General features: G+C 34.7%; 2 protein-coding genes across 2 annotated transcripts; one reads left to right on the forward strand and one right to left on the reverse strand.

The window, feature by feature from the left end:
- The first annotated feature begins 86 nt into the window (after nt 1-86).
- LOC105347028 (uncharacterized) lies at nt 87-9,695 on the forward strand. Its single transcript, XM_066085680.1, has 6 exons — nt 87-234; nt 2,346-2,468; nt 6,644-6,730; nt 6,901-7,164; nt 7,857-7,974; nt 9,124-9,695. The coding sequence occupies exons 1-6, from the start codon at nt 210-212 to the stop codon at nt 9,554-9,556; spliced, it is 1,050 nt and encodes a 349-aa protein (XP_065941752.1). The 5' UTR covers nt 87-209; the 3' UTR covers nt 9,557-9,695.
- On the reverse strand, nt 9,602-16,420 carry LOC105347026 (KICSTOR complex protein ITFG2). The gene is made up of 12 exons (XM_011455894.4): nt 16,274-16,420; nt 15,923-16,018; nt 15,501-15,542; nt 14,842-14,913; nt 14,593-14,686; nt 11,954-12,096; nt 11,460-11,590; nt 11,168-11,295; nt 10,976-11,064; nt 10,743-10,860; nt 10,252-10,419; nt 9,602-9,934 (listed from the first exon to the last, which is right to left on the reverse strand). The coding sequence occupies exons 1-12, from the start codon at nt 16,370-16,372 to the stop codon at nt 9,867-9,869; spliced, it is 1,248 nt and encodes a 415-aa protein (XP_011454196.1). The 5' UTR covers nt 16,373-16,420; the 3' UTR covers nt 9,602-9,866.
- Nucleotides 16,421-17,783: the final 1,363 nt, after the last annotated feature.

Consider the following 17,783-nt stretch of genomic DNA (forward strand, 5'->3'; position numbering starts at 1 on the left):
TCTATTAGGTATTAACGAATTGAAACCCCTCTGTATATTATAATTATAAACGTTCCGTGAGCAAATCATTCAAAACACAAGACAAAATACATTATTTGGTCGTTGAAAACAATTTTATTTCACCTTTGCATTAATTAACATTAACTTGCGTACATGTTTACCGGTTTTCTGAGAAGTTGGAGCATTTGGTGTTTCTAGACCGACGGATAATGCTAACCTCAAGGAACATAGCGCGTGAGTTTGTATTTTGGGTTCTCAATATTCTTCATTCTTTCTTTAAAAAAATGTTTTCTTTTAATATTTTGTACTTTTTATTTTGCTTGTTGTTTTAGAGAAAGGGGGGGGGGGTTGAAGATTGTTATCACAAATAGATTACATAGAAATACATTCTTTTATATTTAGAATCACTTCAAGGACAATGCGCCATAGTGTTCCATAATACATTTATCTTTTCTGCTCTGGGATATGAACGAAAAAAAAAATCCTTAATTTGATCGAATCATTTTGTAAAAACAATTCGTTTAATTTTGAATACCTTAAATAATGAAACTGGCGATATAGTTCAAATGATTTAAAAGATTTTTCTGGTAATTTTCCGCGTCCGCGTAATCGCATGTATTTAATGTAAACAGCGGGAAACAAATGGTATGATAAAAAATCACAAAAAAACATCGTTATGGTATATGCTTCTCAAAATACTTTAAAAATGTTTCGTTTAGTTTTGTTTGCTTGAAACTGCTTTTATGAATTGAGGCTTTTTATTTGATAAAGTTGCATAGTGATACTTTTCTTTAAAACGCTGCCTTTCATCTCACCGAGGAATGTGGCATATAGAGTTTAATATATATTTTTTTAATACTTAGGTTTGCCTACTGTCCACTTAGAGTTAACGACAAAACGAAAAAATGTTAGTTTTTACCATTGAACACTTATTTTGCAACGTGATTGTATAGATTTACAAATGTCTCTCTCTCTAATCTATGGTGTTCCGATGGGGCCACTTCGACCTTCGTACTTTCGCCTCTAGGGCGAAGATGCGAGAGTGCGAAGGCGAATGAGCGAAAGTGCGAAGATGCGACGGCGAAGATGCGGTGGCGAAAGTGCGAAGATGCGACGGCGAAGATGCGGTGGCGAAAGTGCGAAGGCGAAGGAGCAATACTACTTTCGCAACTTCGCACTATCGCCTTCGCCTTTTTTGATTGCATTCAGCAAGTCCTGGTCGATTACATAGATTGATAGAATTTGATGAAGGCACCGTATACTACTCGCCAAGGTTTTCCGATTAATCCATGATATTATTGGTACGCATGCGCTAGGCCATCGTTCTTACTATATGTTTACCAGTGCTGGCTATGCCTAATCATTTTATTCTCAACATAAATGTAATGCCCCCCCCCCCCCCTGGGAAATTCAATATTAATAAATTAACATAGTAAAGGGGGAGAGGGGGTCTGGACCCCATCCCCCTGGAAAATTTAATATTAATTTTATATAATAAAATTTCCAAAAATATGCCTTGGACCCCGCCCCCGACAAATACAATTATCGCTCCTTCGCCTTCGCAACTTCGCCGACGCATCTCCGCACTTTCGCCAATAAATTCTAAAAGCCATTCTATACAGTAGTATCGCTCCTTCAACTTCGCACTTTCGCCTTCGCATCTTCGCCGTCGCATCTTTGCACTCTCGCCTTCGCAACTTCGAACCCCCATCGAAACACCATACTAATCTCTAATTTAAGCTCGTTCTCCCGATCTCTTCCCATTCTCATCCTCTCTCTTTACAGAGGTTTATACCTTCATACTCTTGAATGACAGTTCTCATTGCCCTTTTTTACCTGTACTGATCACGGGTGAACATGTATAGTTTTGATTCCAGAGTTATGTTTTGCTTCCAAATACACCAACAAAACTGTCAGAATTGTCAACCAAAGAGTATTGCATTTTGTATCTGCATCAAATTGAAAATACATGTATATACCAGGTAAATAAGTTATTAAAAATTGACATATTTGGCGTTTTGTTTCTGCATTGATAGCATTGATACTGCAAGATAGTCATGATATGAGTGTGAAGCTAGACGCATTTCATGACTATCTTGCAGTATCAAGGCTATCGATGCAGGCACAGAACGCCAAATATGACAGTTTCTTGATAACATATTCATATATTTTCAATTTGGATTTTATTGTGCCCGCATTCCGTACCTGATTACACAGCATCATGTAGGACTATACTGCGCTGTGCTACAAGAGTCACAGAATTCATTTTATCAGTCATCTTTACAGCAGTAAATAAGTATCATGGTACACTTAAGTATTCTAATTAGTCATACTAACAATTCAAGGTCATAGCATGGCTATCTGGTTACACTGTCTGTATCTCTTCGGGTTTGTCTCATGTTTGGAAAGACAGTGGATATGTCTGAAGACTCCGCCCTCAAGCTTCCGGGAACTTCACACTTCCTGTTCCGGTGTAACGAAGAATTTTGACCCGGGTTGAAAATTGACCCGGGGGTCATTTTTCCACGTTGAATAATGAGACGAAAGGTGTTGAATAAAGACCCTAATCCGTTGAAAATTGACCCCCATCGTGGAATTTTGATCATGAAACCGGTTCAAAATTCAACAGCAAAGAAGCACAAAATAACGAATCAATATTATAACTTGAGTTTATTTAATTAAAAATTATCAGTTTATACATATTTATTCTTTATATTTATATGTTTCAACGGGGGGGGGGGGGGGGGGGGGGGGTTAAAAATGAGACTTTATAAATGAATATTTTTTAATTTACATATCATCACTTTAAATATGTAATAACTTTTTGCGTATAATTGCTGTTTTGTGTGATATCTATATATTTCTTTAAAAAATATATGTTTTTTTAAGAATATTTGTATATGTCAAAGGATTAATTGTTTTAGTTAATTAGTATTCATATTTGTGTTCACTTATTTCAACATTTCATGTTTTCATTTCCCATTGTTCATTTGTTTACATTCACACCGCTTCATTAATTCATACAATCATTCATAGTTTGATAGTAGTACGAGAGGTCACATGGTTACGTTTGGCGGGAATGGGTGTGTTAGACTGGTTTTACGGGTTTAAGTGAGTGAGAGCGCATGTCCGTTTGCATTATCGAATTTTAAGCACGAACTTTGATTTAATATCAGGACGCCACCCAAGACAGACGGTTGAATTATTAAGCTTCATAGCTTGTCAACCCGACTATTATCTCAGTTCATATTGCTGTTATACTTGGTGGGTTATTTTAATCAAATATGTGTAATTCAAATATTATTTAACTAAAAATAAATTTAATGAGTGAATGTAGAGAATGAGAGTGTTTTAGTAATGTTATAATTTTATGTGATTATAGATCACCTAGCTGTACTTGAGGAAACCATTTATTCAATATACAAATACAACAATAAATATTTAGCGTCATTTCCACAAAAGGTCTTGGAGTTCTTAATTGTTCCCAAATGTAGACCAGAATATTATATATCAGCTACCCCTTGACATATACATAATTACACGTTAAAATATTCAATGCAGTTAAACTCCAATTTTTAAATTCGCTGGAGAAGTGTACAAATGTAAATATTTTAAAAATTACAATACATCATATTGTTTAATTTTGGTTTTACGTTCATCCAGTAAATTGAAACTTTGATATTGTTCTTGTAGATTTTCTGGGTGTGTGCAAATACAAAATTTAGAGTATGTCATATTGAGATTTTTGTGCTCGCACCCACTCAGTTTGTTAAAACTGTTATTATCTGAATTTTGTATTCACACCTATCCAGCCAATAACAGTGTACAAAATGATGATATGCTCACATGTTCTCTTTCATGAACAATGCTGTAGTAACTTTATCTTGAAAGCCATTTTTTAAAAAAATGTTATTTGTTACGTGGTTACTAGGGTAACTAAATATCATCAAATCGCTTATTTTTTTAGGCATAAACAATTCTCCTTCATGGAATCTGTAGCAAGTTAGCAACCTAATTTTTGTACAGGATGACAATAAAATAATTTTGCTTTAATAGTTTCTAAATTGCTTTGATTACAAAAATTTATCATAAATACTAACAGTAATTGTTTTCGTCAATAAATAGATAAATTGCATTTTTTGAATAGAAATATGAAGAAGAAGATCATACAGCAACGTTGGAGTAGATGATTGACCTTCCTATCACAGCCACCTACATTATTAAATCAATTAAAACGTGTTTTATTGAACGGAATGATCAAATTATTGAATGGATTGGATAAGAGTCTTAGCCTATGTAAACCCTTTCAAACATACAAAGTCAAGAAGAAATTATCTATAGTGATAAGAATATAGTATTACAAGTTTACAGAATATTATTGATATAACATGTATGTGCATATAAGACAGGGGATACTTGAATATTAAATAATTATCTGAATATCTATCATATATGATTGTATGACTTATTGTTGGTATACATGTTTACTCGCACCTACATTAACAAACCTATCACCTTCATTTATACTTGCAGGGATATAAACATAAGAATGACATTTTCATGATCCAACCCATTTGAAAAGAACAGTAAATAAAAGGGGGCTATATATTAAGTAAATATACATTTATAATTCTTAAATAGGTTTAAATCGTGTAACCTAAGAGAATCAAAAACGCTTTGGAGCTCTAATATAAATATAAACATGGGGAACAATTTTACAGTTTTATCTATATGAAAAATCAGAACTACCATAAAGTATATAGTTCATATAAAAAGGTACACTAATGTCAATAAGTTGTTTAAAAAGTTCGTCTCCTTGGATATCCAGGGGGAAAAATCACATTTCCTTCAGATTCAGACCTACACTATAAACATCGACTCCCATCAGTTTAAAAAAATCCTTAAAGTAAGCTTTACTAGCTTTATTCCGTAATTGACGTAAAATAATATTTCCTATTGCCTTAACTGAAATTTTTGTAAGCTTTAGGTATATTTTGTTTTTTAATAAAGTTTTGACTTAAAGAAAGATAAAGTTGATGGAATTTTCTTTCCTGCATGAAGATTATTCCATAATTTACATGTAGACGGAGCAAAGCTATTGTAATAAGTATATAGTGGTAGATAAAAAAAAACTCATTTGACCTAAGAGTACATGTATGTTCAGTTAGAAAATATGATTGAATTCAATCAAACATATTTTGTGGTGTTTAACCATTTATAATCTTGGAGAATATAATTAGTTTATGTTTATCCCTTCGAGATTGTAAGGTTTCCAAATCAAGCTCACTATATAAAATGATTTTAGAAGAATTAATTCTGATCCCTGTCACTGTCCTGGTTGCTTCAATTTGTACATGTTTAAGCAAATCGGATTTTCCTTGATACAGCTGCTCCAAACAACATCACCATATTCCAGTCTAGGTCTGATAAAAGCCGAATTTTAACAAGTGTTTATCTATCAATTGTATGCTTGAGTAATCTTAATATATTCAACTTTTTGCATGCCTTTTCATGTATACCATTAATATAATTAGATCAACCATCCTCCGACTGTATATTTAGATGCAAACCTTCTTTTTTTTTTTAAATTGATAACATTTTTGCTGTATGCTATATGTTTTTAATTTTGAGGAAATATATTACGTCAGTTGCCTGTGTATCTAATTTGATGGAATTGAAAACTCAAAATGATAGAAATAAATTGCATTTTTAAAAAAGAACTATGACTCTGCATATGCAGAAAATTGGATGGTGCTTCAATAAAGTTAATCCGACAATTAAGTTTATGAAAAATTATTGTCAAGTATATATATGTATAATTCAGTATATATAAAAAAGATAAAAATATGACAACCATTCATTTATTTTTTTGTCAGGGGTGCTGACTTCTTCAAATTAAGCATATGTATCTGACATTATATCCTTTTGTCTTGATATAAATGTATATACCCTTTACCCAATAAAACAGTATAGAGGTTATATTTTCAATTATTAGAAAATACAACGCCAGGTGCCTGTCGAATAGGGCTCTATTGAATTGCCTTAAAAGTGACAATAACGGGCAATACATTTGTTAGATATATTTATCAGAGATTATGACAAGTTGAAACTTAAAATTCTGTCACATGAGGGAATGAAAACCATGTCACTATGTCAAAAAGTATTCTAGCCCTACTCGCCTGTTCCATTCCGAAGCAAACGGTCATCTTCTTAGCTTTATTGACATAGTATAGTAATAATACATGGATATCATATTTTCAGTCTCAAAATTAAATGATAAATTGGACCTATCAACCTAAAAGAAATTAGCCCGTCCGCATATGTATCGGACAATATGAACATTTTAAAACTAAAATTTTCAAATATGTGCATGATTGTACATTTAAACTGTGTAGAGTAAGTTCCAGTTCAGATCAAAACTCTGAGGTTGGGGTCAATTCTCAACAGGATCAATTTTCAACGTGTCGATGTCATCAGAGTTTAGAAAAATCTTTCTCATACCGTTGAAAAATGACCCCGGGTATAAATTTCACGATTTTGGTCTCAATTTTCAACGTTGAAAAATGACCCGCCGGATCAATATTCAACGTTGAAAAATGACCCCCGGGTCAATTTTCAACCCGGGTCAATATTCTTCGTTACACCGGTTCACAGTGTTACTCCTTACATCTCTTCTCATGTTACAACGAGGACTGCTGTACCTTGAATTCGTATGATGGAACCAGAAACTGTACGTAAATATATATAACTTTTGGTTAATTGAGAGTTAAAATGAAGAATTTACGGGGAAAACGTCGGTCAAAGAAACCGATCATTTGTAATAAAATTCGAACACTGGACGTTTACGCCCTGAAGGTTCGTGAATTCACGGTACTGACATTATAAAAAATTCGATTAAAGTCACTGTCTTTGGACGAGGAAGGAACTTGAGCATTGTACCTGATATCCAAATTAATGAGGCTTCCGGTTTAGCAGCCAGCCGGCTACATCCAGGGGTACTGTATACACACAATGACAGCGGGGACCGGGCGCGGATCTTTGCCTTGGACTCGGAGGATGGGCGGATGTTGGCGCAGTATCAGGTACTTCCGGCCGATCATCACGACTGGGAAGACATGGCCGTCGGCGTGTGTCCGTCCGAGGCTGGGTCTTGTATATACATAGGTAAATAAGTACATTTCTGCACTGCAACATTGATAGGTTTGATGAATTCACCCGAATCTCATATTGAAACATTTAAAAAAACATGAAGTGCCCGAGTGGGAAATGATTGTCACTATCATAACGAACGCATCACATTGTTTGATTTTTTCAGCGTCGTGTAATTTTTTGTGAAGTTTGATTTTTGACTGATATGGCATGGTATAGTTTTTTATGCTAACTTTCGTTAACAATAGTTTTCTGTCCGTAAACTATAGTTTACAACCGTTAAACCTAGTTTGTCGACCGTGAAACTATGATTATCTCATTTTGTGAATTTGGCGTGCCATAGATATCAGTCCTGTTAGTTTTTTATATTATAGCTATGAATTAACTAAAGTTTCCGAAAGAAATAGAGGGAATCATGCTTGGTATATGTAAATGTATATACATATGCAGACAACAATTTTAAACTATATGCATACATATACATGTAGTTTATTGTGCAATATCATTTATTTATTTTACTATGTCTTTTCTATTACCCATTGTCATAGACTAGCTCTTAACGGCAAAAATATTGATTCTTGGGAATCAAAATATGTACATGACAATTATTGTTCAAATTTTGATTCCCAATAGTCTTTGTAAAGGACGGTAGTCTTGTCAGGAAATCTAAAGCATGTACATATGATTTTTCCCCTAAATTGATTCAGGCGATATTGGCGGTAATTATGGTACTACGGGAAGTGTGAAGAACATATACGTAGTGAAGGAACCTGACGTCATATCCGGTGATGGAACATTGAACCTTCTAGCAAAGGTTCACTACAAGTATGGAAAGCACACATGAATCTTTATCATAAATATTTGAATGACTTAGTCCAACTCTCTCATCCCAGGTCAAAGGTCTGAACTTTTCTTTATTCAAAGTTGAGCGATCTGGTATGTGTACTGTGAGCGAGTATTAGAGGTACATATAATTTGGGGGTAGAAGGGTACTTTATCCTTTAAAGTATTTTGAATTAAAAATAAATCACGCAAAAGAGTATATTCATATGAATATCAACTTTATTTTCGACTATCTTCGCTTGCCAAAGATTTTCGGTCCACTCTGCTCTCCATAAATTTATAAGGAGCGGAGTGAATCGAATACCATTGGCTAGCAATAATGAAACTTTAGCCCTTTTAATACTTTGCCGTTGTTTTCATGGCACAAATAGCAAATGACAACTTTCCCTGTTAAGTTGAATACATTCACTATAGTAAATGATTATTTTTTGCGTAACATCGTAAAATTAAGGAACAGTACAGCGTGGATTTAGCGAACCCGGTCATAATGAATTATTGACCGCTCACGATCTTCTTCTTAGCCTTAAAAAGTATGATAAACGTATTCCTGTGAACGTTAACACTCTTAACAAGTCTACATCAAGCAGTGGTAAGAGGACCGGAGTTTTCATTACATACATGTACATGTAGTTTTATCCACAGTCTAGCCATATAGCATATCATTACGGATGTCTTGCAGTAGGCAAATTATTCGCAATTTGACGCCTTTTCACGGTCGACTGTACATATCATGTCCGGAAGCCAACCCAGCCGAGGTTCTGGTTCGATTTTTCTCATTAGTTAGGACATGGGAATTATATTTATAAACACATTGGACCATTTACTACTTAATTAAAAATGCACTGTATATAGATACGCCTAGGCACATGTTATTATCATGAATACACGCTAGCTAGACTTATGCATCATACCAACACCAGTGAAAACAAATTGTAATTCAGTAATGGAATACTAGTATGTCTAACTAAACTTGGGTATATGTAAGACAATGGCTTTCATAGTACAATAAAACAAGACCTCAGCCGCTGTTTTGATGTGACAACATTTCTAATGTACTAATGTTTGCATATACAGTTATGTATAATGCTAACTTCCCAGTCATCTAAAAGTCCTGTTCATCTTCTGTTATAGCTGGAATGTGTACGACATAGAGACACTCATGGTGGATCCCTCTGGCGATGTAATCCTGATCTCCAAGGTACAGGGAGGGCGTGGTCAAGTGGGCATCATTCCATCAGAGGCATTCAACACCTCTCACAGTTCCTATAATATAACGAGCTCCCTCACACTAAATATTCCCAAGACGGACAATGTTGACCCTTTGGGTGGTGACATATCCCCCAACGGTCGAGAGGTAGTGCTCCGTACTCATCACAAGATCTACTACTGGATGGTCAGCAATGGCGAGTACCTTAGTACACTGAACAATACTGAGCCCACTGAAGTACCCCAGATAAATGAGCCTCAGGGGGAGGCGGTGGCTTGGGATGCCCGAGGGGAGGGGTACTACACCCTCAGTGAGCGGGAAAAACAACCACTGTACTACTTCAGGCGCCTACTCTAAATTGACACTAGGCCACTATTACTACACAAAGACAGAATACAAATGTCAAACTGTCATGGCATTTAATAATCATGTTTACAATGTACACAAATAAAAATAATGTAGCATATATATTTGAATAAATCTTTTCAATAGTTTTGATGCTGTTTCAAGCAATTTTTTTAATTACATGTACATGTATTTGGAACTGGTTCATCAGTTCACAAATAATTTCATTAAAGCTGCTGTGTTCACCTGACATGGCAGGTGATCATCACACAATAGGGTCATCGTATCTCCCTACTCCCCCAGGATACAGGTGAAGTCACAGTCACGTATAGTCCCTCCACCCATACAACAACCAGTGGTACAGATCTCGGAGCTGGGTGGGGTGAGCATCTAAAGAAAATCCAGGTTAAGGTTAAACTTCTAATAAGACTTGGTAACCTTTGGAAATTGGTTCATCTGCATTCATACAAGTCTGCTGAGTAAATCTCAAAATGTGAATTAAAAACAAAATTTGTCCGTAATTTCTATATGTAACATTAATCTTAATTTTACAAATCATATTATATTGTAACAGTTGTTCCACTGTATTGTAAGAAAGTCATGGCAATTGATTCTTTAACCCTAGAAAAAATGGGAAAATTGCATTAAAAGTTATGGATATCTGACAATGGAGAAGAAGTTTGAATCACTTTGAAGTCCATCAGTACCTTGCAGTCCTATCTTGTCCAGAAGTTCCTGAGTGTTTTCTCGTTTTTCCATCACCTCGATCAGATTGGTGGACTCCACCTGTGGTAGCTGTATACTGTTGTAGATGTAAATCTTGTTGTTGTATGTGGCGTACACAAAGCTGGGGTTGTTGTCCACACCATACAGACCTGAAAAACATAATACAAGATAAAGTGAACAGTACTGTTATGTGTTAAATATGTTTTCTTTATCTATGTTAAAACTCCATCGAAACTTCTGTCCTTCATCAAATTCTTGTTCAAGAAGATCAAGAGAAAAACATACAAAACCCAAACATGCACAGTATTTTCAAAAAAAGATTGGAGTATAATAACAAGAATGTCCTCTATTCATGCAACATTTCACCCTCACTGAGTCCAAAAATTTATCAAATCTTCACTGTAATTTCTGTACAGTTCTTTTGTAAGTCATTAGGTGTCTTTGTGACGTGTAACAGTACTAGCCCTAGTACCTGCTGTGAATGCGGCGACACTTTCCTGGAACTGGTACCTGACCACCGCTCTGTTGTGGTTAACTATGTACGTCTGACCGTCCCACGAACAACAAACCACTTCCTCCTTCCCATTGCCCTAATCAAAATATAAACTTTTTTTTTTAATTATTATAACAGTATAGAGTAACATCTACAGTATAGCAAATAAACCTCAATGTATATATGCAATGTGGATGTGAATAATAACTTACTGTTACATCCAACTTTTTGAGAGAAAACAGCTGATGGTCGACTTGTAAAGACCATAAAATCTGTTTCTTTTCAACTAACAACAGATTTCCTGCAAAAGTAATTTATTCTTGCTTATTAAGTACCTGAATTTTAATGGTTATATGCATCCAATTAACACATCAATTCTTTAAGAAAATTGATAGAAAACTGACCGTCTAAAGTACATATTGCGTAATAGGTCCCCGGCTGTTTTGAGGTCTGTCTGGAGATGCCGCCAATGATTTCTGTAGAGGCTGATTGATTCGCTCTCTGGTCAGATTTCAATACTTCTTCATTGTACCTATCAAAAGCAGAGTATTTATAGTTTACTCAACTAGGAAAATGCAGACATAAAATCAATATTACGTAGGACACATCTCTGTACAAGCACATTAAGAATTTAATTTCCAGACTTATTCAAAATTTTAGAAGAAAATCTCTTAAAAATATACTCTCTGCACCTACCCTTCACTGTCACTAGAGAGGTCGAGTTCTGACCCCTGTTTAAAGGTCATGGTCACGTATTCCCCTCCTGGCTGGGCCACTAGAAGTTCAGGATGACCTTCTTCTGTAAAGTTGACAGTCAGAGAACCAATCTGCAGACAAAGCATAACTTGACAAAAACACAGAATATATATTTATCAGTATTGAGGTGGTTTTTAAACTTTTATCTACATGTACATGTACTTCCTGTATTGGTGACATAAAAGTACAGGTACGTCTTGAAACAAGATTGGTTGTACGAGTAGCGTACAGAGCCTCCCTCTACCCCAGGAAGATATTTGTAAAATTATAAATTACAATTGTGCTATTATAGAATTAAAAAAAGAAAAAATGCAAGTGTATGCATCTGAGTGAGTGGGTGTGTGTAAGTGTGCATTTGTAGATAAAAGTACACAATAAAAAATATAAATTCCATCACATCACAAGTTCTTCTCGTTGGTTAAATGAATCTTTACCTGTCCTGCTAGCTGCCATTTCTGTATCTGGATGAGGTTATTGGTGACTTCCTCTGTCTCTGGGTCCTGAACTGTGCTCCACCTAAAACATCGCACCACCCGGTCAGAGTATGCCACCGTCAGCTCCACCTTACCATCACCATCTGTAACAGCGAAAACCACAAAACTAGTACATGTACCACACAGCAGCAACCACAAATCTAGCACCACACATATATATACAAGGGTTGTCCCAAAATAGCATAGACAACTGGCGTTATTCAGTTAATCGAAGACACAGAAAGATAAAACTTGTGCCAAAAAGGGTCTAAGTAATTTGCATTTAAATTATGTTTTAAAATTAAATATTGTTTGAGATTAAATAAGTGAAATAAAAGAATGTTAAATTTTAAATTCGACAAGCGGCGCAATGTCAAAAACAAAAAAATAAAACCAACATGATGAAATGAAAATTACGAGGAAAAGTACCTTTCGAATGAAAAACTTTAAATAAAAATTACATTTATATTTGTTAATAATTCAATTATATACCCAGAATTTGTTTTGGCTATAACAAAGCTTTTAAAAAATTTATAGCGCATTCTGTGACAAATTGAATTGTTGACTCGTAATAAAATAAAGACGTCAGCGTTTAAGGCGGCGCAGCTGTAAGGGAAATTTTTTTGTAAAGACCTTGAAACAAATCTGTAATAAAGTTGATTCAGTTTTGTATATACTGGTGTTTATATTTGTGTTCCTCTTTAATTTTGTTATGAATGGGTTACCGTATGTGAGTGACGAGTGTCGGGTGAGTGTGCTATTTTTAGATCGAGTATTTAAAGTGACCGGTTTGGGTGTAGTGGTCAGTAGAGGGTCCGGTAACGACATCAGCCGGGTGCCACGTTTTGCAGCTCCTGATTTAAGATATGGTGAATATCTCCAGTTAGCTTAATACTAAGGAGAAATGGGTAGCCATTGAATTTTGGATTCTGTTAGGCGGGCACATGTTTTCCTAGCCGGTAAGGTTGTTTTGTTGTTATTTTGTACATTTCGTTGGTAATTTAGTTCTTAGTGTAATTGGGAGTATGTTTGTATGTTTATCGGGACTTTATTAGTCACAGTATGTTTTTTTCAGTGCGTAAGGGTGTTTGATACAATTACCTGAAATACAGACTGGTGTGCTAGACGAGAATTTTCCTATGGAAGGTCGTGGGGACAATTGACGAAGGTCGGGGACACATTCTATGCTGAGTCGGGCAAGGCTTTCTATCCGGGCAGTGGTCGTAGACTGGAAGCGAGAGACCTGCGAGTCTGGGGCTTTCGGTTAGGATAGCGACAAGAGGGACAGGAAATTTGACGAGGGCAGGAGCGTCTCGAGTGCATAGTGACCTTGAGTTCATTTTCAGAGAGGTTTTAAGTGTTAAAAAGCGACTGTTATTACAGGCTAATTTTCATATACATGCTTTTGAGCTGAAATTTGAAGTAATTGTAAATTCACGGTATTTTGAATTATTGAACTTTAATATTTTTTTGAGTAAATTTTTCAACAAGAGTTTTATTGGTTGAAATAGCTTCTAAACAACATTTTGTAGTTTACTTCCATTTTATATTTGATACAGTGTGATTTAATCTTGAATTTAGTAGGATAGTATCAGATATTTGTTCATTTGTTTAATTGAATTATTATTTTTTTTTTTGTTATGTTCGAATGAGAGTGGTGTGAAAGGGGGAGTGAGAATAATGATTTGTTTTGTTTATTAATTTTTTTTTCAAATTAAACTTGTTTATTTTCTTTACAAAATCTTATTGTTCATTCAGCTGACAAAATCCAAAAAGAACTCGATCATTACAAAATCCTAAGCGGCTTTTGAAGTAAATGAAATTAACAAAATTACTTAAAAATGCATTTTGTGAATTTGTAGTCCAACAACATGGAACATATTTGGACGAGTATGATGACAGTTACTAATAGAGAAAAAAGAAACCGATAGAAATGGACGTGAAAATGCTGAATAACACATTTCGGTAGGACGAACGTTAGACAACATTTTTAAAAAACGAAACTAGAAATGTATGTTGAATGTGCACTCAGGGTACATGTTCAAAGAAAATATTTTTTAAAAGATATTTTGGGAAATAAAACCTAGATGTTATCGTAAATGATTGGGAGGGTGAAGCAACAACGTTAAGACTGGAAATTTTTGACGTCACACATTGCGCCGCCATACAAAACTTGTTGTTACTAACTTTTCATTTTCTCAAGAAATTAATAAAGTACAGATTTGAATTTTTCAGTATTGTTTGCCAAAGGGCCGTTGAAGAAAACAGAGAAATCTAATGAAATTGCAATGAACAGATTTTAAGTTAAGTATTCTGTCTACACTAATCTGGGATAACCCTCGTATATGGTTCAGCACTTTGTTTGATAGAGGAACTTATGAATTACTACCAAATTTAAAAATTCTATTAATTATATTCATCAGATTCTGGATGTTTCACTTTCATTTAATGAAACATTAAAATATACAAAGAGGCCAAGATCAATAAATGTTTTTGCATAAGTTTCACTCCATGAGACTGAAAACAAATATTACTTTGTCGTGTAAATTCCCTAGAAAACACAGACAGGATGAACAGAGTATGCTTGATGGGATACTTACCAACATCTTCAATCAGAAGAACTTTCCCATTGGCTGGCAGATGTTGATTGAAGGTTGGGGCTAAATGATCTCCAGCTTCCAAGTCTTTGCTGGTCTGTAAAAATATTGTTTTTATAAATGACACACCATTACCGTATTGTCTGGTTATAATATTTACATCAGATAAAATAACTTTAAGACAATTTCAATCACATGAAGATTGTTGCAATATTCAAGGAAAGTTTCATGGACAATCAAAATTCTACATACCTCACTGGATGAGTCTGCTTTTATGTCAAAAATGTTACACCATCCTTCAGCTGTCAATGCAACCAGCACATTCTGAAACACAAAGTATAATATTATTCACTGGGTATGAGGACGATAGCAAGTTTATTGTCTCCCAAGACAGCAACTATTTCACGAGGTCCGAATAGTCAGTAAATAGGTATTTTATTATTACTGAAGAAAACTTTATTTGTCAGTGATGCAGAATTTCTTGATGACAAACAAATTAGAGTTATCGGACTTTGAATTTAATGTAGCTATCGGATTACGTCGTCGGAGTTCAGAGTTTAAAAACGAGGGAAATCGAATACTGCAGGTGAATAGTTTCGATGACTATTCACCATGGGCAGATAGCACAGAAACTATTTCACAGTTAGATAGAATAGCATGTTTATTCATTGTAATTTTACATAGAAAATATACACAGAGGTATAATAAACTTGTCTATTGAATGACACTGAATTTATATAAGTAAGTTTATTTCATTGACATAAATAAAAAGTATCAGATTAAAACTAAGAGAAGTTTTTAATAGGCTTACTTAGTGTACCATACTACATATAAGATGAAAATTATCTATAACAACTCAAGAAATCCACATCATGCAAAGCAGTACATATACAATTAATCATTTTATTCACCTTTCCTTTGTTGAATACATCCCCAACTCCAATACAGGTTATCTGAAAAAAAAAAAAAAGAATATTCAAACCATATTCATGAAACAGACTTGACATTTTTTCACCATAGATGACATATTATTTTGTTAATATATTTTAAAAGTATGTAGTGGACATATTGACAAAAAGATAAAAGGATTCAGTTTTTCACAATAACTAATATAAAACAAAACTGAAAAGCATTTCCATGATGCAGCAGCATGTACGGTAGTCAAACAATTATTGACAGTTTTATAAACTGACTGGTACAACACAAATATAGTCAATGTTGATATCAAGCATTATAGCACAATGTCGTTAAAGAAATCACATTGCAGATATAAATGATAAGATGTTGATTTGTAATGAAAAAAACACTTTGTAAAAGCACATTGATAACAAACCATTCCCAGACTGGAACATCGCTTCCAAGGGGACTTTGAACTTCCCTTAAAAATTGCTAAATCCCCATCAGTGTTTCCAACTGCTAACTCATGCCCCTGTTTAATGAAAAACAGAAAGTGTTACATGTACTTTAACTTACATGATATGTAGCAAAGTATTTCAAACAGCTTAAATACATCAAATAATTCTCGTTATAGTGATACCCGGGAATACCAGGTACATAATCGATCCAAGTCGTCCAACCAAATTGTTTTCAGACCGGGGGCTACAGACTTGCAGCTAAAAAATTTGGTGATACATATAAAAAATATTGTTTAAACCTCGTAAAAATCTGCAGTCTTGTTTGTTACCTGATCATTATCAACATCACCAAGTACAATAGCATGATTAAAAATGTTTCCCGAGAAGTCAAGCTCTATTCTCTCCACAAAAGAAACATTTCGCCACATAATGTTTTGGTTTATAGAAAAAGAGAAACTGAAAGTAGAGTAAACATGGCTGAACAACGAACCCGATTATAAAAAAAACTTTCTGTAACATTTATATAATATCACATAACTATCTTTAATTTTAATTTGCTATTGATTCTCATATAAATTGTGGAGAGAGAGAGAGAGAGAGAGAGAGAGAGAGAGAGAGAGAGAGAGAGAGAGAGAGAGAGAGAGAGAGAGAGAGAGAGAGAGAGAGAGAGAGAGATTACAAGGTTGTATTGCTTTTATGTGTCTGTAAGGAATGGAAGATTTTTTTTAGGGGGGATCCATAATATGTTTTCAGTACATTAAAGAACAACAATGCTAAAACAAGAGACCCATGGGCCATATCGCTCACCTGAGGAACAATAGGTATGGTAAAATCAGCATAATGGAGTCATAATACAAACTATCTGGACAATGTACAATAATACATGAAGATCCTGAATAAATAAAATCCATTTTCCCCTGGGAATTCCTATGTTTAATATCATTAGTCCCTTTTCTAACAGGTCGATTTTATTGTCATATCACATGTTGAGTATTGAAGTTTTCAAAAAAGATCCTTAACACTCGTTTATAAATGGGACATAAACCTACATCAAAATCTGAACCACTTGTAAGGCCGAAGAATTTTCCAGGGGCCAAAGTCTAAACAATTAATTATAAAGAATCATCTGGCTGATTAGTTTCTGAGAAGAAGATTTTTAAAGATTTACTCTATATATTCCTATGTAAAACTTTGACCCCGCATTGTGGCCCAACCCTACCCCCGAGGGTGTCATGATTTTCACAACTTTGAATCTACACTACCTGAGGATGCTTCCACACAAGTTTCAGCTTTCCCGACTGATTAGTTTTTGAGAAGAAGATTTTTAAAGATTTACTCTATACATTCCTCGGTAAAATATTGACCCCTTCCCCATTGTGACCCCACCCTACATCCGGGGGACATGGTAGGGTTGGGCCACAATGGCTCAGGTGAGCTAAAAATTTATAGGCTTACCTGCCTACCTACCTTTTTTTTTTAAATCTCAGCGACTGCAAACAATTTTTTTACTTGGCCTAAAGTAAAACTTATATGATTTTATAGCCGCAGAACTGTATGTAGCTCTCCGAAAAAAAATATTGACAGGTGTGTCAGTATTTTTCTCCGGAGAGCTACTGATTTTATATTTACATGACCTTTTTTTTTGTATATGATCGGGCATGTGGCTAAGTTTTATACCCCCCCCCCCCCCCCCCCAAAAAAAAAAAAAGAAAGAACAAAACGATTTTTGAAACTATTGTCTGAAAGGAGAAGGAAATACAATTAATACCATTGTATAAATCGTACAAATTATATTTGAATTTCTTTGCTTGATTTTCGTGGTATTTGTGGCTTACGTTC

Source organism: Magallana gigas, chromosome 5, assembly GCF_963853765.1.
Source record: "Magallana gigas chromosome 5, xbMagGiga1.1, whole genome shotgun sequence".
Taxonomy (NCBI): domain Eukaryota; kingdom Metazoa; phylum Mollusca; class Bivalvia; order Ostreida; family Ostreidae; genus Magallana; species Magallana gigas.